The sequence below is a fragment of the Lichenostomus cassidix genome, chromosome 7 (assembly GCF_008360975.1).
Source record: "Lichenostomus cassidix isolate B80296 chromosome 7, HeHo_3.0, whole genome shotgun sequence".
Classification (NCBI taxonomy): domain Eukaryota; kingdom Metazoa; phylum Chordata; class Aves; order Passeriformes; family Meliphagidae; genus Lichenostomus; species Lichenostomus cassidix.
The window spans coordinates 25,861,915-25,885,020 of record NC_139488.1 but is presented as its reverse complement, the minus strand read 5'-3'; the positions used below and the strand labels follow the sequence as shown (position 1 = coordinate 25,885,020).

Genomic DNA, 23,106 nt, shown 5'->3' with positions numbered 1-23,106 from the left:
GCAGATACTCAAAGGTTTTTTCCGTTAATAATAGGAAAACCTAAAGGTTTCACTGTTTTGAGTTGTAAGTGGATCTGAAGAATAATTCAGTGATGTATCAGTGGGATCAGTTTGACCTACACAACAAATTATGCCACAAGAGAAATTACTTCCTATGAGCTTAGTCATCAGGATGCAATAATTTCTCTTCCTTTTGATACTTTCCAAATAGTTTTTGAGAAATGAAGATGATCAAATGGCTTAGTGCCCTTTGCTGCCTTCTTTAGCATTTCACCAAAGTCAGGGCTTGGGAATAAACAGTTTCCTTCAAACAATCATTAGCACTACTGTACTTGAAAACACAACCCAGTCCCTTGTGGAGACAAGAGTGGGGGATGCTCAGTTAACTGGCTTGCTCTGGAACCACACTGAGCAGCTCAGGCTCCCCTTCCAGGCACACACCTCAGGACTTTGGTTTGCAAAAGCACTGGACGCCTGACAGGTCTCCTGGCCAGTCTCAGCCCTGGAAAAAAGGCATTTCATTCTTTAGCATCTACCTGCAAGCTTAGGTGCTGACCTAAGTTATGCTTTAACTGACAACAGACTAAGTTTAGAGCAGCAGCCTGGTGTCCCAAGCCCCAGCTGACCCACCTCTCACTGCTGTGCCGGTGTAATGCAGCGGGGCTTAAAGATGACTCTGCAAGACTTTTGCACTGACGTGGTGTATTTAAGACAAAACTACAATATAAACATTTCAAGACTGGGTCGAGTGGACTACAGATCTACTTGTTCCCATGTACAGTTTCAATACAGATCTCAGTGCAGTGCCTAAGACAGTTCATACATCACCAGTGTTGTGAAACAGAAGCAAGAGGGTGCACTTTGTTATATAAAAAACCCAACAAATAAATTATACATTGAGAGCTATTGCCAAGCTTTACATATAAAAAGTAAAAATACAGTAGTTAGTGCGGCTTTAACAAAACAAATCTAGCTAAAAAAATATTCTTGTATACTTCAAAAATAAGTTTGTCCAGTTATATAGGTAGGGTGTGTGTGTGTGTTTATGGAGCAGAGTGCTCAACCCAAGCAGTATAAAGGAGGTGAACTCTGCAGGAGAATCCTGTGGCTCTAGGCTCCGTGGGTGTGGCAGCGCTGCAGGGCAGTGCCTGCTCCTCAGGGCCAGCAGGAACATGGAGCCACTCCGGACACCGAGCAGGACCCTGGCTTTAGAGGGCCGTGCTGAGCACTGCCAGGAGCCACTGCAGCCCTCGGTGGGGTCCCACCAGCTCTGCCTCTACCAGGGCACTGTGGGGAGGACCCTGTACTCCTGTCTGTGGTGCCAACCACGGAGCAAACACACCTGGATCACTCCTGTGTCACTGAAAGGCCATTAGCATGGATTGGTCCTATTTTTTGGTTGAAAAGTTATGATTGTCCAGCTGCATTTGAATGCTGTGACATTACAGTGTCTAACAGCTACATATATATATGTATATAGATACTACAACTTGCTAAACTCAGAAACACTAGATAGAGCTTTAAACCCAGATAGAGCTTTAAATGCTAGCTGGCTGTGGAACAGAGCTGCTAACACTTCACCAGTAGATTTGGGTTGTACCAGAATATGTTCACAATGTGAAAAATACATCCAGTGCTGTTTGTGAAGGACATGCTCATCCCAACAGTACGTCTTTGCTTCACAAAACGAGAATGAGCAAAGGAAGAGCAGGCAAGGACTGCAAACAGTTTGTATAGAGAGATCCACACCTAGCTGGACTGTTCACCTGAGCTCCTCTAACAGGGCTGCAAGTTTTCTTGCCAAAGTTGCATCCAAAAAATTGTCCAAAACATAGCTCTTACACGGCTGTCTGTCTTTGACAATGTATGAGCAAAATTTAAGTTTAAAATCAAATATGTTCAAGCTAATTCATTAACCATGACTGATTACCAGGTAAGTAGGTAATTTATGTAATGTAAGTTACCAAATACTAAAGCTCTTTTTTTTTTTTTAAAGAAGAGATTCCCTTAGTTCTGGTGTAAGAAAGCCTCAACTCCCACATTTTAATGCCCATTTCCAAAGCCTGTAATTGCCTGCAGCACATGCAGGCACTGATGGTCTAAATGGGTGATTAACCTCAGGTTAATCAGTTTGAGATATGGACAGGGATGTTGTTATTACAAACATCAAGGTTTCTATAAAACCTTTTACTCCAATCATTTACAGACTATGACTGGAGTAAAATAATTTTTACTTTTAGATCCAATCACTTAGCATTCATTCATTCCCGTCAACTCTTACAGCTTTTAAGTGGTTGGAAGACCTGCCAACATCCTGACACCAGATTCACACAGATTTATTTATAAATCTCTTTAAATAAATACCAAAAACAGACTTTAAGAAAATGCTTGGACCCTACAACCAATCAATCAATAGTATAGCAATTGTAAGAAAACCCTTTCTTAGCAGCACACAGGCATTAATTAACACTTTGTAACACCAACTGTAGGAACTATTATCCCTATTTGTGTTTGATGAAATGCAGGTGATGAGTAAAGCTATGTTACCTGCTAGTCAGTCATGTTATAACACAGTACCTCTAGTTGCAAAGCAGAACAGTGATGCCAAACTGCAGGATGTTCAGACCACAAAGCTGTGTCACCTTGGTCTCACCAGGCTCCCTTTACAAGCAATTATTTGGCTTAGCTAAATAAGCTACGAGATAAATGGAGTGAAGATTTGCTCCAAGTATCAGGTATTGCTGGGAAGAGTTGGGTTTCTTGCCTCAAATCTATTAGAAATTTCAAGTTCCCAATTTACCAGTTGAAATGTTTGCATTTTATGTAAAGTTTCAAATATTAGTCCTCTGAAAATTGAGGAAAGCCTCATCCCTTTGAAGTTTCTCTGTGTGTGCACGTGTGTAATTACAACACTTCCCTCCAATCACTGCTATCCTGACCATACTGAAATAACAGTTGGTTATTTGGAACCATTTAGATTTCAGGAGACACACTCACCACACGTTATTTACTTGTTATTTGCTGTGATGGCTCGGGAGGAATCTAACGATGGTATTCAACACACAGTGCTGGAAAACTGTAAACTCCTGTTATTCCAGTTTTGGGAGGGATTCAAGCTGACAGTTCGCAGAGCTCCTGAACCCAACGAGAAGAGTCAAATATCAAACATGCCTAAGAAAATGCTACTGCATTCTGTCTATTTACAAACCCAACACATGTAGCTGGCGAATGCCAGCTCAGCTGCTGAGCAAACAGATGAATAGCAAGTGCCAAGTTTCCACACACAGTCCTGGCTTTGTGCAGGAAGCAGACTGTTGCAGCCATTGCTTCCCTTTTCCTGCAGGAACTTTGCTGGCAACTGCATTATTAATCCAGACTAAAACATTTGATATTCAAATCAGGAATCTTCTACATTTTAATAAGCAATAAGGCTCAGACTTAAAAGTATAAAAAAAGCCAATACTCAACTGGAAGTAGCAATGAGAGAGCTGAAGGGCTGGTGAGCAGGAACCCTGTGCCTGGTCCAGGACAGCAGCTTTGCTTTTGGGCAGTACAGGAGCAGGACCTGCCCATGTGCTGCTCTGGGTGCTGGCTGGAGGGGCACCTGCAATCAATCCTGAAATCCTGACTCCTGGTTCTTGAGGCAATGGCTACAATCATTGCCTGCAGAGTCACTCTGGTATGCCAGTCCTATGAACTTTCTCTGGTCCCTACATTTCTCTATTAAGGCCTCGGGGGTTTTGAGAAGTGGCAGTGGCCCACGTAAAATTCACGTGGCTTCTCCCTTAACACTCATTCAGCATCTTGCAAACAAGAGCAACAGCAGCAAGAACATCTTGGTCTGAATGCAGCAGCCTCGCTGGGCCCAGCTTACTTGCACAACCCATAGTGGTTTGGTCCAAATCTTTGTTTACACTGAGACACATCCACGCAGCCAATGGGCAGAAATGAAGTGCATACAGGTTCCAGAATCAATTTTCACATTTAAGTTTGTTTCTAAGAACCACATGCATATAAATAGCTATAAACAGCAGCACTATGAAGAAAATATCCTCTGACCCCCATTGTATGCAAAAAACTCTTCCAAAGAAAGGAAAATCCCAGTTGTTTCATCTGTGCTTCCCTGTTGGATGTAGAATTCATCATCTTTGTTTCTCTTCCCTCTGACTCTGCATTACTTTTCTCACAGGCTGTATCCCCAGGGCCCATGTGATGATATTGCTGCCCAGGGCTCAAATGATCTCTGAACTGTACACACTGTAACCCAAACTGTACCTGAGCACCCAAAGACCTTCACCAGCTCTGAGGAGTGTGTGCTCTTACCTTCCTTCTACAGAGAAGTGAATTGCTTACAGGAATTTTTCATCATTTTTTCCTGTTTTCACCCTATTCTATTATTTGTTCCACATACAACTATTAGATGACACTTGGAACAGGATTCAAAGTGGTGCTAAGAAGTGATCTAGTTGTACCCTCATTCTGCAAAAATACCTGGTAAGTATTCCTGAAGCACAGCATCTGGAAAAAACACCCAGAAACAGTATGAAGAGAACCAAGAACATTCTTTTCCTTTCTAGGCCTAGAAGATAACAACACTAATCAATAAGCAGCTCCTGAAGTAAGCTGCACTAATATCTTCACTGCTCTGGCTTTTAAAACATACAGATCTCTAGTCTAAAATGTATGTATTTGAGTCATGTAGGAAATGAAATGATCAGTGTCAAACGTGGGACCTCTGCTGTATTCTGCTAATGCTACAAGCTGTTTGGCAGCTAATTTGCATTTTCCTGGTTGCAATGAGCAGCAGCTCAAATCCAGTCAATGTAGTTGGTCACTGCTTGACTAGATTTTCACGCTTTCCAGGTACTGCAGTAGGGTGTGCAAGGATTATTAAGGGGGTTAAGGCCGAAAAGGAGAGTATGTGTTGGTAAAACAAAGGAAAACCGGAGGGAATAATCACGCAGAAGCCAATGTCCTTGGCTGTGCGGGACAGTGACCACCACGGTGAGCTCTGTGCACGGCACGGCCACAAGGTGGCCCTGCGAGTTCTCATCATGCGATGTTCATTATTCCACAGCCAGCAGGACCCGTGCTCACACCCCACAGCTCCGAGACACCTTCCGGCAACAGCAGAGCCAGCACAGGGTAAGGAACAATTAACCCAGCACGAGCAGAACACAACTATTTCCTTTTCATCAGTTCAAAACTAGCTCCAGTGTGACATTTTGCTTCTCCTGAGGGAGAAGATCAAATGAGCATTTGGTTTTACATCCCAGTTCAGGCTGCAGTTCCAGTTAGATGGTAATAAATGTAGAAGTCTCTTCCTGGATCCTAGCACACCGGCTGGCTATCCGACTTCTGTTCAGCACGAGTTTGATCCCAAGCAAGTCTCTTGGAAGGATCCCTTGGAGATATGTTAGCAGATTTTAGTTTTTACGTGGTGAGAGTTCCAGAAACTCCTTCTTCTAGAGTTCAGTGGTGAGTAAACATTTCGTTCTTACTGTAGCATCCTCAGTAACTGGGCTAGAAGGGGAAAAGAAATGAGGCTCTGTAAATACACTCCTCCAAAAAGGTCTGCCATGGCCGATTAAAAGAGGTGAGTATTGCTTCAAAGAGCATTCATGGCTGTTCCCCTTGTAACTTATTGAGACCAATGGATAAACCTTTGCAATGGACAACTGCAGAAGGGCAAACTGCATCAAATTCACACGGTGCAGCAGTAGCACCACTGCCATTCTTTTAAGATGGTTGCTGCAAGGCCTGATTAGCACTACCATCATTCTGCCTCACCAGCACTGCAGAATGGAACAGGCAAGGGGAAAGGCTTCTACCAAATTTGTTTTCTGAGACCCTTACAGCGTGGAAAAAACTGAGGGTCATCCCTCTCCACCCCCACCAATCCTCTGGCAGGTACTGAAACATTGTAAAGAGATTTCTCAGAAAATTTTTCTGTACGTTAACTTTAGTCCAGTATTAGAACATGTGAGCAGATAAGGAAAGAAACTGACATGAAATTATAATGTATTCACATCAGCTTATTTGTAATATTTCAAATGCTACAAAGTGAGACAGAACTGCAATTTATGAGCACAACAAAACAAGGCACTGTGTCTAAATAGCACTGTAACTATGCCAGTGGAAGCAATAAGAGCACCCACAAAGACTTGTGGGGTAAGTCCTGAGGAGAACTCACCTCACAAGGACTTCAGGTGTCTGCTGGGATGGAGTCAATCCAGCTGAGGACAGCAGGGTCTCCGTGCTGCCTTTCACTGCCTTCAAAGATAAGGCAACATTATTTCCCAAAGGCCCGTTGGAAATCAGTCCTGTCTGAATGGGGGAGAACGAAACAAGTGAAGTAAACACCTACCAAGACAAGACAAGCTAATTTTTCAATATGATTTATTTATAACTGGAAAAAGTAACATTCATCGAATTGCAGCTTGGGCTTTACTAAATACAAAATCTTTAAGAAATTTTATGGCATTTACCTGCAGTGCAATACAGCAAAAATGAAGTTTAACTATTAACTGTTGTTGGGTATGTTGTCTGATTTACTCCAGCAGAATTAGTTTGCTTTACTTTTGGTCTGGTACTTTACTTTATAAACTTTCAAATTATTAAAAATTATTATATTTTACTATTTAACTTGAATTCCTGTTTCTTAATCATGACAAAAGCTTTCTTTTTTCTCTTTGTTAAGAAAAGATCAAGTAACTCACTGGCACTATCCACCTCGGTGCTATAATGGGCTGGGAAGATACCTACAAAAAGCAAACAAAAGCTCAGTGAAAAGGTTGAAGGTAGCTAAGAACCTTGTCAAAATAGTATTACCTCCCAAAACAACACTTCCCCCAAAACAATCTCGGATATTTGCCCCTCGTTAGCCTTTGAATCACGCTAGTGATCAGCTGGAGGAGTGGCACCCACTGAGCATAGAGCCAGACACTCACTGGGAGCAGTTTCAGCTCAGTGCTCCCTTCCAAAGGAAAGAATCCATTATCTTTTAGTGCTTTGTGGACAACCTTAACCCAGAGCACACTACTGAGAAGAGTTTAAAGGTCCTGCTTCTTCCCCCTTTCTCTGGGTGCATGCAATGTAACTCCATTTTGTCCCCGCAGATTTATAACAGATTTCTTTTAAACTACACGAACAGGGTAATTTGTAATAAAAGCTTACTTTTCAAGTATTTATTTGTGTGTACATCTATCTATCCATAGACATATACACATGTATAAGCATCTTTCCACATAATTTTTGAAGCCTTATGTACCCCCAAAAGCGTAAGAAGCACGCTGGCACTTGCAGATCTACTAAAACAGTACTAGAGGCTCCTGTGGCAAAGATACAAGTTCACTCTTCAGGTTCCTTCATTTCCCCTACAAAACTGTAAAGTCTACACCTCTACACCAGCCACCCTGCAAGTGGGGGGCCATATGAGCAGTGATCCCTGTCCAGCATTTCATTCCACTGCTGCAGATCCAAGCCTGGCAGACAGACACTAAAGCCAGAGGAGAGTTTATGAGTTAAAAATCACTGTTATGTGCAAAGGAAGAAGTCTGGGTTTGAAATACATTTACCCGAGGTGTGGCTTCTGTAAAGTCAATTAGATTCTCTGTCAGTGATGTTAAGGAAACGTCCTGGTCATCTGGAGTGCTCTATGGAATAAATCAGTTTTGAATTGAATTCCCAGTAGTAACCACATAGGTCTACTGAATACTCTAGTGGCTTCCTGAGTTACAGACCTGTATCTTTAATGAACACCACTTTTTATCGGGCCTATTTTGAAGTATTTAAATTTGATCTTTTTTTAACAGCCTTTTAATTTCCTCTTTTCTCACCAATGCACTGGAAACAATGTAATTGCCACTATAAGCAAGTAGTGAAACTGGCCCTTCCCCTCTGCAAAGGCTGCACCATTCGAAAAGGCAGCAAGGTGAGCTGAGTGTTTGAAGGTGAAGTTTATGATTATTCAGTGGGATCAACTACGTAATACTGGTTTAGAGGCGCAGCAGCTACAGGGCAGGGTGCTTTAGTCATCCAGAACAACTTGTCAGTCTGCTCAAGTAAAGGCAGCACAGGACCAAATCTATTGGACTGTGCTTTTCTTTTGGAGAGAGACACAAGGAAGTTTAATCCCAGAATTTGTGCATTTCATGGATTCCAGCTAAAAATTACGTTACTGTAACTAGAATATAACAAATGAACACCTAAATTAAAACTTTTCCTTCTGTGGTTCTTTTGATGGGAACTGCCTATGTCAGAATTTAATCCCTACAGTCTCCTTCCTGGAGCACAAAATCGTTGGGATATAAGGGGCTCCCCACTAGTGTGAGAAAAACATTCAGTTTACAGAAAAGTAAGAATCATGCCAAGAACCTGAAAGGACATGAAGAAATGGCCTTTGGAAAGATCTGTGCAGCGTCCCTGCCTGCTTCAGAAAGCACTCTCTGGCATTCCCCAGCGCCTGGCATTCACAGAGTTATGAGAGGCATGCAGCAAGGTCTGCTGGGCTTGCCTGGAGGCATTGGGAGCTCAGAATGTGACACAGAAACCTTCCAGGCGGGCAGGTGGTGATACCTTTGAAACAGCAGCCTCCTCAGCTGGAGCCAGATTAGCTGGAATTAGCAGGTCCTCGTGGTTGGAGTCAGCATTGTCCTCATTCAACGTATTACTGAAGGGGGAAAACATTCTCATTAGCACCCTGCCTGGATAGCATGGAACAGTGCTGCTTCCCAGATAGCCCAAAACCTTGACACCAGCTCCACTGAGGCAGACAAAAGACTGATGTTTGTATGTTAATGTAAATGCCTTCCAACTACCTCCACAGATTACTGCTCTCTCTCATACTTCCAGCTACAGCTGTGTATAGAGCCAACAGTATCGATGTCTTCTATCTCAAAGGAGTTTCTTCAGCCCTTGTGTCTAATTGGCCTGAAGCCTTTCCCATCATCCTCTTATCTTTCCTCTGTAGACCCAGGGGCAGCAGGATGTCGGGTATCTCAGTTCTTTCAGAAGATGTGAGAGATGCACTTACTGCTTGCAAGGATACTCACCCCGAGGCCTGGCCTACCCTGATTAACTGCTGCAGCAGTAATTAAAAATGCATCTGTAAACCTGCTTAGTTAGATGTAGCCTAAATGCTCAGCAACTGTTCTCCATCTTTTCAGACCTTTTCATGATAATCTCCACATGCTCCCCTTGCCCCAGAAACCCCAGAAACATGTTTCTCCAGAAACGGAGAAACATCACTTACGGAACAAAGGTGTTTGAAGCAGGGATTGTTCTCAGCATCTCTCTTGGATCTTGAAATACAGGACTGGGTGCAGGGGGACTGCTCTGTGATTTGCCTGACAGGAGAATGTTCCTGGCACAAACCAACAAACAAAAAACCAAAACAGAAAACAGGTACAACCTTCCATGGAAAGCTCTTTATGAATAACTTGTTACACTATAGTTTGGGATTGCTTATGTATATTTTATTTGTACATTTTATTTACAGTATCACCCTCTGCTCTTTGAGGTCTCACGCAAGTGCATCTTCACAAATGGTCAATAAATTAAATGTTGTAACATTTTAAACTTTTTCAATGCCTGCAATGCCACTGGACCCTGCAATCATTTCAGATTTAGAATTTTTTCAGGAAAGCAGGGGTCAGTGACCCTGTCACTGTTAGGGGTTTGTACACAATTTTTTTTCTCCACTAGAAAACAGCTACTTTAAACTAACCCATCCCCTCTCCCCACACTGAAGCTGTTCATATTTCAGAAATAATTAGTGATTGCAATTGCTGTTGCAACAATGGTCATCAAATTAAAGAATGGGAGAATAAAGAGCATCTGTATTACCTTGTATATAGTAAAACTTAGCAATTATAATCCTGATTTTCATTTCAAAACCACTTCACACTCACAAGGTTAAGCTACCCTATGCAAGGTAAAATGCAATGGTGACTGAGCCACTGGCAGACCTCACTGAACTGCAGGCTCTCAGTGCTGTATTGGGGTAACTACATCTCATGTTTCTTACTAATCTGTTCAATACCTGGCAGCAGCCTCCTGAATATTGGAATTCTTGACACCTGTCATGCTGTCATCTTTTCCAACCTGAGAGGAAGAAATGAACAGAGACATATTTCTGATACCTGTTTCCATCTTGTGTCAGTTCTGAGATTCACAGCAAGTGCCTCTATCCCAGCACAAAAACGTGCTGTTCATCTGCAGCTCAGGGACTTAAAACATCAATTCCATGTGACAATGTCAGTGCAGAAGAAAAAATTCACCAACATAGCCAAATCAAATACCATTATTTGTTACGGAATGTACTACAACATGCAAGAAGCACAGTCTTAGTGACAGAATAATTGCTTGGTTAGAAGGCAAGCTTTGGAGGTTACCTGTGCAATGACCACTCAAACCAGGGCTTGCTCAGGTTCTTGTTGTGTTACCTGATCAATGTCATCAAGGACAGAAATTTCTCCTTGGGAACCATTCCAGCACAGGACCATTATCACTGTGAAGAAATGCTGAAAAGCTTTCTGACTCTACCTTGGACAAGGCTCTTGGAGCACCCTTATCTGCAAGGCACCTTCTCCAGCATCAGGCAATTGAAGAGAAAGGAAACATTTGAGAGCGGCACAGCCCTGTTCAGTTGAATACTTACCTTGTGTCCTGCTTCTGCCTGGGCCTTCAGGATATTGCTTTTGAGATCTGCTGGAAGCCACTTTGCTGCTATGATTGGGCTCTCGATTGCATTGTTAAGACATTTATCTGTCAACTTCACCACTTCATCCTAGACATGAAAACATCTATATCAGAAGCAGTTTTTTCCCAAGGACAAGTCTGGGCTGAAGTTTATCAACATCTCGAAATAACAGCAAGGCTCTGAAGTGAGTGTAAAGTCAGCAGATTTATACTGAAATGAGAAGGCAATTTTTTCCTTTGTTTTGGAACTCAATTGTAAAGTCACAGCAACACAAAATATAAAAAGCACAATGCTTAAATGTAATGTAATGTAAATGTAAATGTAAAATGCTGTGCTAAAAATACAGTGTGCAAGAAATGAAGTGCATCCTAGAACTGCAGCCTAGTTTACTGATAGGAGATCAATGTAACAGCCATTATATCATGTTGGTATACCTTAAGTAAAAGTTGATAATTTACTCTCAAATGCAAGTTGGGAAGATTTTTAATTTAAAATCCACTTATAAATTAGAACAAGAGTTTAATTAATGTGCTACAAACTACCTCTCCCACCACTGATTGTATCAGAGCAAACTGGCAGCCAGATACATAATGAAGAGAAGTAAGAATGAGATACCTTTCAGTACAGTATATTTCATTATGTGCACCACATTTTTTAATTATAAAATGTTAATTAAGCATTCAATCTACTAATTGCTATTTGATTAGTGGCAGAAGTTAATTAGCTGAGTGAAAACTAAACCCTGTGACCTTCCTTTTGAGGGTAAGACTCAGCAGGGGGAGACAGAGTCCTGCTTTCCTCACCATATGCCACAGTCTATGGCAGGCTCTTCCCAGGAAGCAAGTGCTGCAAGACTTCCCGGAGAAGGGACAATCCTGCTGCACTCCTTGCACTAACTGCAGCGTGTCAAGAAGGAATGAAGCCCATTGCAGAGAGAGGGAGCAGCACAGAGAAGTTAAAAAGAGGTGAACACCTGTTCCCCCACCACAGCTCTCCATCCACTTTCAGCTTTTACATTCCCTGGAAACACTGGTGAGAACTTGGAGTTATTTGGTGTTCAAAGAGGGGAAAAACATTTCCTTTTTTTGTCTCCCTCTTTTGGGATATCCAAATAGGATCTATCTAAAGACTATCTAAAGGAGACTCTGTTTTCAAATTTTGACCCAGTCAGCAATTAACTTCACAAAATATTCAAGGGTCACTGTCAACATAAAAAGCTATGAGGACCAACAACCAAGTGCTGCTAATGACTATTGCCATAATTCATGAAGACTAACAGTTATTAGACATTTCAGCACTTTTATTTTACAGAAGCTGCTGGAATTGACAAAAGGAATAATTACAACCGGATTACTATTATTTGTACAGCTGCAGCACCCAACTGTGATAATATTTAAGTCTTTACACTGGACCTCACTTAACCAGATGCTGTGTGTGACAGTACCTGCACAGCATTTTGAATGCATTATTCCACTAATACAGTAAATCTGATCATTTTAACTGAGCACATCAGTACACTGGTGCTTGAAGTACCATTTTATTGTTTAACTTCCTCTCAGCTTCCTCCACCCAAATGATCAATTTAATTAGGTCACTAGTCTACTGATGATTAGACTCCCTACTTTTAAAAAGCTTAGTACTATTACAGAATATTTTAATTTAATAGAGTATAAGTTTCTTGTCACCAAGAAAATATTTCCCTCAATATTTATGATCTATTTTTCTCAACCCCATCTATTTTGTACTTGAAAAAAGCAGAGGTGTCTTACATGTTTTTTTAATGAAAAAAGCATGTAGCTAGAGGGAAAAGGATCCAGCACCTGCTGACACCTCAAGATGTGTAATTTACAAGACATTTCAGTTGTTCACACAAAAGAGTAAAGCTGCTGGGGTTTGTAATTATTCTAGCTCATTATGAATGTTTGTTGTTTCCATGGGCTAGACAAACTACACTTGTACTGTGTTCTTCAATCAAAACATGGAGCTAGGCAGCGATGTAAGAAGGCAAGCAAAGATTAAAGGCAGCAACAAGGCATGTGATCCCAATCCTTTGTGCTTTCGAGTTGTGCTCCTGGTGCCACTAAAAATCACTTTGTGCAGAAAGATGGAGTACAATACAGGCACATTTTGGAGCAACTTCCATGTATTTACAGATCACAACAAATTCAGAAAAAGTAAACCCTCATGTCCTTGCATTCCTGACTTGGGAGAAGACTTTGAACACGGGCAAACAGGGTGAACCTTTATTGTTCATTTCCCTTCAGAAGCTGATGAAAGCAGAGCGTTGGTGTATTTAAAGCTATTTGCTCTCTTTGTCAGATCTGGTCACTGCACTAGTGAAAGCTGGGAAAGGACAAAGTCGGATTCTTCCATCCCAACAGATTTTGGCAGTGAGCAGCAGGGAAGAATGAAGCTATTCATTCCCCTCACTTCCTCTTTTTCTCTAAAAGAACAGGGGTAGCTAGACAAATATTTCCCTATCAAAGAAATCAATCAGGATTGATTGATTGCAAGTATAGAATTACATAAAGATGACTGTCAGGCCATCTCTGTCCCCTGATGGAAAACAGTTAGAGATTTTCAATTAACAAAGCTGAAGTGAGTGGTTCTCTGGCATATAACAGTGTCATGAAGTTCAGGATGCAGCTCTGCCTTCATAAGTAGCAAGATAACACTTTCTCCCAATGCATTTTACCAAACCTTTTATGTACTGTAATAGTTTCTACATAGGTAAGTATGGTATGCACTGGTAAATTTTAAGTGAGAGGAGATGTGCTGAAATACGTAATCAATCACACACATTCAGAGAGAACTTTGCTATACTGCATTCCCTCTGAAGTACCAGCAAGCTCCAAGATCTAAGCTTATTGCAAGGTTTTAGTGGATATATTGCAGTCCCATGCAATTCTGCCAGAAGAGGATACCACAAACACTTCTTTAACTAACAGACTAAGAAGAAAAGTACAGGAGAAGAGCCCACAGGTATATTTTGTAACAAAGACCATAACTGAAAGCTTCTATTTTTTTCTGAAGCAGCCTTCAAAGTCAGGAAACAAAGTATTTTTAATAGTGACTTTTAGGTCACTCTTTTCAGGACTGGTTTCCAAACCATTAACTTTCCTCTCAGAAGAGTGTGCTCATTTGCTGCTACTGTAACCTACATGTCTTTGCAATCTGAACCATAGGGAATTTCAAGTATGCAGAGAGTCTCTAATCTTTGTCTATCTTTTTTAAACAAACACTCTCAAGTGACTTCTTGGTAAGCTACATCATAGGCTGAAAAGTTTTATTCTATCTCTTCTACCCTAAAAGAACCTCTGATGATCTACCCTTACATTTTCATGATATAATTTGCACTTCCTTCTTGAAAGCTGAGCTCTCTTTTACCCACCTATTGACATGCTGTTGATCTGTAACTGTGTGTTATGCAAATGCTCTTGCTCTCTAATCAGGTTACTGTCACCCCACTACCTGTAACCTCTGAAGTTACCTGGCACCTCATGTGACAGCAGCTGGATGACTGTGACTGTACTGTATTGGCAGCTGTTTGTTAGATTAGCTCATTACAGGAATCTTAGCTTGCTTATTATAAATCAGACGTGATCTAAAAACCATTGAAACACTTGTGGTCCATTCTCTTCAACTAATCAATTAAATGTTTTTCCCCCTCTCTGTCTGAACTAAAGTGGAGCTTAGCAGTCTAAAATATTCTTAAATAACCTGTGTTTATTTAGAGGCAGTGTTTCAGCGTAACAGGACCTACAGGCTACTGACTAATCTTCTTACAGACCTGGTAATCTTTGTAATGCACTCACCAAGCAGAGAGGTGCACAAGGCAGCCCTGACAGCAGCCCTTAAAGGGGACATGAGCCAAGGAGCCTGCAGCACCACCCACAGCCTTCTCTCACATGGAGCTGGAAAACAAATGCTTAGGAGCAGGCTTAGTTTAAACACATACTGCTAACACACCTCTCCTGGCACCTGGTTCCTGTTACTATTGAGGGAGCAAGAAAAATCATAGCTGCTTTCCTCAGAGTTAGATAAATTCCTTGGGCCTCTGTGCAAGGGAGGGTAGCCCAAACAGAGATAACACTGCCAGGTGTTTCACTCTCTCTGCTTGCCCAAAGCACAAAAATCTCCCAAAGCTTTTGCATCAGGGAAAGCAGAGTAAGGGAAAACTAAATTTCACATTTTTTAAAGCTCATTATAACAGCCAAAAGAATATTCTGTATGGGGGCAGTTGTCTGACAACCAGTGAATCTATCAAAGTTTTACCACTGTTCTCAGGGAAGATCCTGGCCTCTCCATCCCTTTTAGCAACACTACTTATTTTCACTATGGCTCTGGCATCTCTTTGACCCCTTCCATGAACCTATTTAAGTCACTATTTACCAACTTAAAAAACAATCTAAAAACCTAAAGAAACCCAGCACCTCAACAAAAAGTTCAAAACAAAGGCAGGGAAAAAGAATTGTTTGTCAGTTTGCAGATACATTTGTTCACTGAAACCTGCAATGATTCCTGGAGGTGACAGACGAGAGAGGGAAGCTGGGAAAGGAAGAATAAAGAGGAAGGAGGGAGAAGAGAGCCCTCGCCCTGTTCAGGGTACTCAGGCTTGTACTTTGGCTCAGCTGCCCGTGAAGTGCAGCCTGACTTGCTCAGAGGGATTTGAGAGCAATATATCAAACCACATCACTCCTCTCTGTGTAAACACAGAGCACTAACACCTACATCAGAGAGCAGGTACAAACTGGTTACTTAACAGGAGGGACGGATTATCAGCAAACTTGACTCAAAACAAAACATCAGAACAGCCTTCTTGGAACAGAAAAACACCAGGAAAGCAGCTCAGCCCTTCCAAAAAGAGGGTGAACTACACAACATCATGCTGGTAGTAACCAACAGATAAAGACAAATGAGAAACATTTCAAGCATTTATACTTTTTACTCTCCTGCTGATTTTAGAGAATCTCACCAGGCTGCAGTGTGCACACATGCACCTCTGCCCCCATCTTTGTCTCACTGCTCTGTCACACACAGTTTTATATATCATAAAGCATTTGTATTTCCTCTACTATTGCCCAGTATTACTCACTCATATTCTTAAATGTCTTGTAAACAGACCAAGGCTTTTCAGAATGATCTGAATAAAATTCAGGACCGTGCCAGGGGGAATGAAGCCCAAGTACCTGTATGTTTATGTTCACATTGGGACGCTCAGTCGGCACAGGGCTGCTGCACTCTGTCTCCAGCTGTTTCAGTTTTAGGAATGTGTCTTCAAATGCTGAAAAAACAAAAATAATATCATCTTCCTAATGTTACTTTGGAGTTATTTGACTTATAACTTGCATTATTCCTGAATACTAATTAAATGGTTTCGAAGTTGTGCAAAAAAGCACAGGAATGGGGGAATCTACTTGCTCAAGCTTCAGTGCAAGTTTCAAGCCTTTTAAAGACTGTGTGCACCAAATCACAGCACTCTGCACTCCTGGGAGTTCATCTACCCAGCCATTCTCACAGTGAGCAAGCCAGCACACAGAGTGTATTGATTGGATGGTTGCACTTCGCAGTATTTGTGGACAAAGTCACATCCAATGAAGAACTGACTTTTCCCCAGTACCTCTGTCCTTGTTCTCCCAGTAATGGGGAAAATGGTCCTCATGCATATAATCTAGGAGCTGCACTTTTTGTAAGGACACAATCTCATATTAACCGAATTATTTAATCTTAATCTCACACATCGGAACAGGGAAAAATCTGTAAATTTGCTTACGATCAGAGTCTGCTTTTTCTGCAGCAGTTTCCTTCGTGCCAGGATGAGGGCAACTAACAGCCTCTTCTGAATCTCCTGTTGCCAAGCCAACAACTGGATGGCCCATGGCATCATCCACACAAGTTTCTGGTAACTCTGTGCTGTCTAGCAAATCAACAAGAGGTATGCTGCAGAGGCAGAAAGATGGGCAGAGAGATGCACAATCATGTTACCACTCTTCCTGTAGCAAGAAAAAGCTTTAACACATGCAATCTCTTTATTCAAGCTGTCTTCTGCTGGCCAGACACAATCTAGAAAAACTGTTTCAGGTAACTAACAGACATTGGTTTTCAGCGAGCTCAAAAACACGAAAAAGGGAACATTTCATGTCTATGTAAGTGGCTTCATAACAGAACAGGTCCATGTTGACTGCTGTGTCATCACATAGCAATGAAAAAAGTGAAGAGAGAAGGAAGGAAGTCTTTATCCATTAAATACACTTTTTGGAACAAACATTTGACAAACTCAAGGTACTCTATGATTTTTACGTGAGAAAAAAAAGTTAAGGAGAGAGAAGTTGGTGTCACAAAAAGCTGTTTGTGCAGCACTTCACCTAGCACTTGTAAGCAGAACAGAGGGCAGATGGGTGCTCTGCACAGGACTGCACTGACACTGTTATGGTCAGGCCAACCCAGAACCAGTTTCAGTTTTGTTAACTTAGGCAGAGACATGAATGAAACCTTAGCAGTCACATGCTTTAAGCAAAGCACAGCATGTACTCTGTACCCCGTAACGATGACTAGTTTCACCTCCTTTGGTTTCTGATGCAAATGTCTCCTTTTTATTTTGCCCTATGAGCTGTATTTTCAATGAACAAGGAAAACAATTATAAAACCAAAAATGATATTATGATGTTTATGCTGTGCAAGCAGTCAGGAATCTAATACGTCTCTCTAAAGCTTGGGAATAGCTAAAGCTATCCTAATAGCAAACTAAAAACACAGAAACCACTGCTGCACAACACAATGGTTAATCACACAGCCTGTGCACACAACTGCAGCTTTACTGCTGTCCATTTCAATCAACAGTCACCCTCACAGTTTGGCTGCAATATTGGTGTAAAAAGAAAAAGCTATCAATGCCTTTCGCAAGTCCTTTCCCAAATACGAGAACAATGATACCAAGCCCATGCCCACCACAGCAGAACCTATCCTTAAGCACAGACAAGAGAAGTTTTCTACTGGACAGAGTTTAGACCAGCTTCTCCCTTACCACTAGCAAGTTAATGTCTCATGCCTCTCTCCAGTCCCTGGAACCTGGAGGCAGTGCCCTGTTGTCACTAGAGGCTCCAGGAAAAAATTCCTCCCTCTCCAGCTCAAGCACATGAAAGAATCCTTTCAATGTTAAATATACACCTCTGAAACAGATTACAGAATATCACTGTTCTAGTGCTAATAATGTATGAATCATCATAAGTCAATTAATTGCTGTGAGGCAAATTGAGGCCACTGGCTTGATTCTCTTAAAGCAGTGGAGTAAGAAGCTACTGGCAAAGCAAATAATTGGAAAATTTTTCAACCTCCTGTGAAGCCTCTCTCTGCACCACGAATGGGAAAAGGCAAACAGCAGTCTTGCAGAGAGGGAATGATGCATACAGAGAATTGTTGGAAAAGACAGGAACAGATCCTCTTCCAATTAAGGCAACAAAGAAAGTGAGACTGAATCCCACACCTTACCAGGCTGATACATGAGAGTGAAAATGTTTTATAATCTTCGCATGGAGACAACAATTTTCTTCCTAGTTTCTGACATTTTTCTGTAAACATTCTCCAAAATCTTTAATATAACAACCATTATAAGAAGTTCAGGTTTTATCTACAGCATGGAGTTGCTGACACCATGACATGTTGAAGGAAATTGGCATAAGCTGCTATGAACTCCACATCAGGGAGGTGAAGTAGAGCACCAGTAACACTTCTTGTGATTGAATCTCCTAATGCTTTTCTCAGCATTGTAGCACAGAGAAAACACATGAAAAATGAAATTTGTCTTTACTAATTGCTAGGATAATTACACTAGACTTTTCCTCCTTGTGACTTCTACAGTAGCATTTACTACACAGACAACAGAGCTGATTCAAAAACCTGCCTGCTACAGATAAGGTCAGTGTTAAAATCTGGCAACAAATTCAAATGGCACACTCAGTGTCTAGTGTGCACCAAAAGCTGTGCACTATCCAAAAGCTGTGTACTACTTACACTGAGATGATCCAAGTTTGGAGAAAAACCTTACTGCCATTTGTGCCCCAGGAAGGAGACCTTGCTGAGGTATGGACAACCAGGGTAAGTCCCTGCAGCTTCACCCCACATTGCAGCAGGGCCTCAGGAAAATATAATGAATTTTAGATAAACTCAAGGAAGTCTCCTAAGCCAAGATTAAAGTAGGAATTTACGCCACCTTGCCTTCAGACCCACTGAAACACCTCCTCAGCCATCCTGAGACAAGCAGTCAGCAAGAAGAAAGTCATACGTGGGAGACCCCAAGGAACTGGTATTTGCAGGCATGAGTTCTGCAAACAGCATTAAAACCTCTGAAGCCTCCCACCCTCTTCAGAGCACCAGCAGGAAGATTACCAGGCAGGCTTCATAAGTGGCCAAACAATGGAAGCAAAAACACACGAAAGCTGAATCATTGCACAGAATTTCTGACACCTCTTATAAAACACTGAAGAACTGGCACACCAGTTAATAAGGGAAATTGACAAAGGCTTCCCAGGAAAAGTAGTGCTTCTACCACAGTCAGTTCCCAGTACTCAGGAATGGAATAGGCATTAACCTTCCACACTCCTGCATTTACCCACATACAAAGGGATATTTTGAACTCTGCAGAGTAGTAAATGCCAGACTTTATGTCTTCAAATCAAGTTCTACCAGCATATTTTAAGAAATACTTTGTGGCAAATGCTGATAAAAGATACCAGGAGTTCAAGCCATATAAATAATTATGACAATAGGAATAATGAAGGATTGTAGTGCATGTAAAGGTTTGTCAACCCACTAAAGTCATTACATGCTCAGGAGCTCACACAGTTAAGGGACTAGCTACTTCATTATCCCTTCTTTTTGCCTGACCAATATATTGGTATAAGTACATACCACACAGCATTCAATGTATAACATGACTGAGAAAGCTCTCAGTTACAAGTAGTGTGGGTTTTAACTTCCTGGTTAAAAAGCAAAGCAATACTTCATGCTAGTTAGTGAAATATGATCTTCAAAGTAAAGTAACAGAGTCCTACAAAAGAGGTGGTTCTCTTGGAAACAATCTGATTTCCAACAGCATGAAGTACCATGCAAGCACATTTATTTTTTCAAACTGGTAGTGACACAGAATAGTCTCTCTGCAAGGTAGTACAATAGGATGAAATTCTTTGTTAATTTTCTTAATTTTGGGGCATCCAGTGTTATACCTGAAGGTAAGAAGTGTAGTGAATTTGAGCCTTTTCAAATTGTTTTCTCCTAAACAAAAATGCAAAGTATGAAGGAAAAAAGCTCACTTTTCCAAGTGAGGAAAGCAAAAGGAAAAATTCTATTCTATTAAATAGAATATCTATTGAGAGCTGTCACTCACCCTAATAGAAACCAGGATAATAATTCTCCCCAAGTCATGAAGTCTTACCAAAATAAGCCCAGCAGAGAAGAAAATGGACCCTCAAGATGTATGCAAGAGTCAAAGCCACATGGCAAAAGCATGCAACATGTACCACACCGAAACAAATCAGTTCTAAAGGCAGATGGGTTTCAGGCTGCTTCTCCTGTCTAAATCTGTCACGGAAAAGATCTGCTAAAACCTGAGCCACAGCTTTGATTACCAAACTTGCCATGAATCCCATGGCAGTCCATGACCATCAGTCAGGTCACCAGCCCTCTGCTTGGCACTGGTGACACACCCTGGAGTGCCATGGCCAGCTCTGGGCTTCCCAGGACAAGAGACACATGGATATACTAGAGGGAGTGCAGCAAAGGGCCACAAGGACAACAAAGGGTCTGGAGCATCTGGGCTAGGAGCCTGAGAGCTGGGACTGTTCAGCCTGGAGAGGAGAAAGCTCAGGAGGATCTCACCAATGTGTACAAAAACCTGATGGAGGGAGTAAAGACAATAGTCAAACTCTTCACAAGGGAGCCCAGAGAAAGGACAAGAGGTAATGGGCACAAACTGAAACACAGAAAATTCCACTCTAAACACAAGAAAGAAACCTGACTTTTCTTCCTGTGAAGTTGGTGAAACAGGTCTCTGAAGGGTGTGAAGTCTCCATCCTTGGAAATACTCAAAACCTGGCTGGGATGGTACTGAACAACCTGCTCTTCTCAACCCTGCTCTTACCATGGGGATGGGCTGCATGATAACCAGAGGTGTCCTCCAGCCTCAACTGTCCTTTAATACTGTGACAGCTACACAAAACTTCTCTGATACCTGAGGACTCAGCCACTACTTGCAGCAGCCTGACCACAACAAAAACACATCCGAACTTTAAAACTCTGCAATAAAACAGTAACTTGCTATTGCAGCAGTGTTCTTGTATTTTAAATACAAAACTACTCCAAATTCCTCCATTCAAATTAATGGCTTTGTCTCTCTCAGCTACACAGGCATTATATGTTATTGTGAAGTAAAACAACCTGTTTTCATTTGCATATTCTTATCCAACTTTATAAATAAGAAAGAAACAAATCAGTTTGTTTCACTCCAGAAGTTTACAACATTCACCATGCAAAACCTAAAACTAAAAAGAACACAAGAGATTGCTCCTATCAACTTGGTAGATCTCACAGACCTTTAGCATACATCCTGCCCATACTTTTTTTTAAGCAGAGTTGTAAAAAAGAGACTCATACTTCATTTGTAAACTCTTTCACCCCATCAGATGCGGGAGTGAGGAGGCCAAAATATGTCAGACAATATTATATTATGTCCTGGCTGACACTTACTTTCTTGGTTCTTCAGGCCTGGATATTTGAAAACAATGGATTTTTTTATTTCTGAGCTTTGTGGCAATTTGAAACAGTGAAACAATTTGAAAATCATTCAAACAACTTCTTTATCTAAAAGCTAAATATAAGTAATTTCAAAAGCCCTCTGTTACAGCTTTTCCCCTTTCTTTAAATAGGAGAAGAATATTGCAATTTAAAAGCAACAAATTTCAGAAAACACAAGATAACACAGCACGTTCAAGGGTAAAGGTTTGTTCTTCATGTTGTTAAAGGCACCCAAGAACACCAACGATCCATGAAGCTGGAGTCTTAACCTCTGACTTAACAATTAACCTCGTGAGTCATATGATAGGACTGGCGTTTGTCAGGAAATATTTCTGTTTCTTTTCAACTGGACCACAGAAGCATAAAAGAAGGAAAATTTTGTAAAAAGCAAAAAATAGTAATAAAAAAATTACTCTTTGCCTTTTTGAGAGCTCTGATAAATTTATTCTTAAAAAATTGAAAATTATTCTATTCCATTTCCAAACAGTATTTTTAGAAGAGGTCTTATTGGGGGAAAAAAAAAAAGTTAGTTTTCAGATCAACCACATATCTTAGATATTTTTACATGATCATGGTTCTAAAGGAGGGGCAGGTACATCCTCTATTTCTCTTAGATTTTTGAAACCATATTATAGTTTCACTATTGCACTAGTTGCATATGTAGTTTTATAACAAACGTGACTTCCTGCATGACTCTCAAAGATGAATCTTTTGGTCATCAAAGAAAACTTTAACACAATTTAAAAGATATATCTATCTATATGCACACATAGATAGATATATACTGTTTTTAATGTTAAGAGTGATGTGTGGCTTCTGATCTATACGTTGCTTTTCTTTAAAGACTAAATACCAGCAGCGCAATCTGCAGAGCCTTTGTAACAAACGCTTTTGCCCCTCTACAGTCAGCTTTGGGTCCGTTGTCCTTATCCCAGAGGGAGCTGAGGAGGTCATTTCCCAGCCCCGGCCGGAAAGCAGGCCCAGGTCTCAGAGACTGGTCATGGTGGCTTGCACAGCACAGGCGGCGGCAGCGCTGTGCATCCCCGCGTTCCTGGCGTTGCGCTCATGGACGAACGCGGGGTGCTGGCCGTCCGCAGCGCGGCTCCTCGGCGGGGCCCACGCCTCCCACGCGACTCCACCACGGTGACAGCGGCCGGCGGCGTCAGGGGGCCTGGAGCGGTGGGAGCGGGAGGGGGAAAATTAGTCAACGGGCACGGAGGAGAGAGAGGGTGGAAGAGGAAAGCAAAGGTGAAGACGAGAAGATAGATGCGAAAAGATGAGGAAAAGGGGCATTCCTGGAAGGTGAATGCCGAAGGAAAGAGGCATGCAAGGACATGTGCACATGATGACACTGCCAAATAAACCTCTTTATTGCACAACGTCGTGCATAGTTTTGCACAAGTCTGAAATGACAAGTTAAGCTCTCTCATGTATATGTTGCTTGTATTTCCAAAATGTAAAGCCCTTCATATTTCAAAACACTTCACAAACCTAGGCAAGAATCATGTGCATTTTACAGATGGGAGAAAATAATGTGATGGAGGAACAGACCTCTGAAGTATACAGCATATTTTATTTGCAGAAAACAAGTTTACGTGGCAGCTCTACATGTACAC

General features: G+C 41.5%; 1 protein-coding gene across 8 annotated transcripts in view; it reads right to left on the bottom strand.

Annotated features, from left to right (window-relative positions):
• Window positions 1-685: 685 nt before the first annotated feature.
• The window catches only part of EPB41L5 (erythrocyte membrane protein band 4.1 like 5), a 55,894-nt gene continuing 33,473 nt past the window's right edge, over window positions 686-23,106 (bottom strand). For 6 of the 8 annotated variants that reach the window (XM_085066897.1, XM_085066892.1, XM_085066895.1 and 3 more), the window contains 10 exons: window positions 16,476-16,642; window positions 15,892-15,986; window positions 10,661-10,789; window positions 10,043-10,104; window positions 9,254-9,364; window positions 8,578-8,671; window positions 7,578-7,655; window positions 6,720-6,761; window positions 6,194-6,327; window positions 686-5,523 (listed from right to left, as the gene is read on the bottom strand). In XM_085066897.1, coding sequence (XP_084923023.1) covers window positions 5,466-5,523; window positions 6,194-6,327; window positions 6,720-6,761; window positions 7,578-7,655; window positions 8,578-8,671; window positions 9,254-9,364; window positions 10,043-10,104; window positions 10,661-10,789; window positions 15,892-15,986; window positions 16,476-16,642 — 970 coding nt within the window. In that variant the 3' untranslated portion in view covers window positions 686-5,465. The remainder of the gene's footprint in view (window positions 5,524-6,193; window positions 6,328-6,719; window positions 6,762-7,577; window positions 7,656-8,577; window positions 8,672-9,253; window positions 9,365-10,042; window positions 10,105-10,660; window positions 10,790-15,891; window positions 15,987-16,475; window positions 16,643-23,106) is intronic. The other 2 variants (XR_014853507.1, XM_085066893.1) reach the window with 2 other exon arrangements.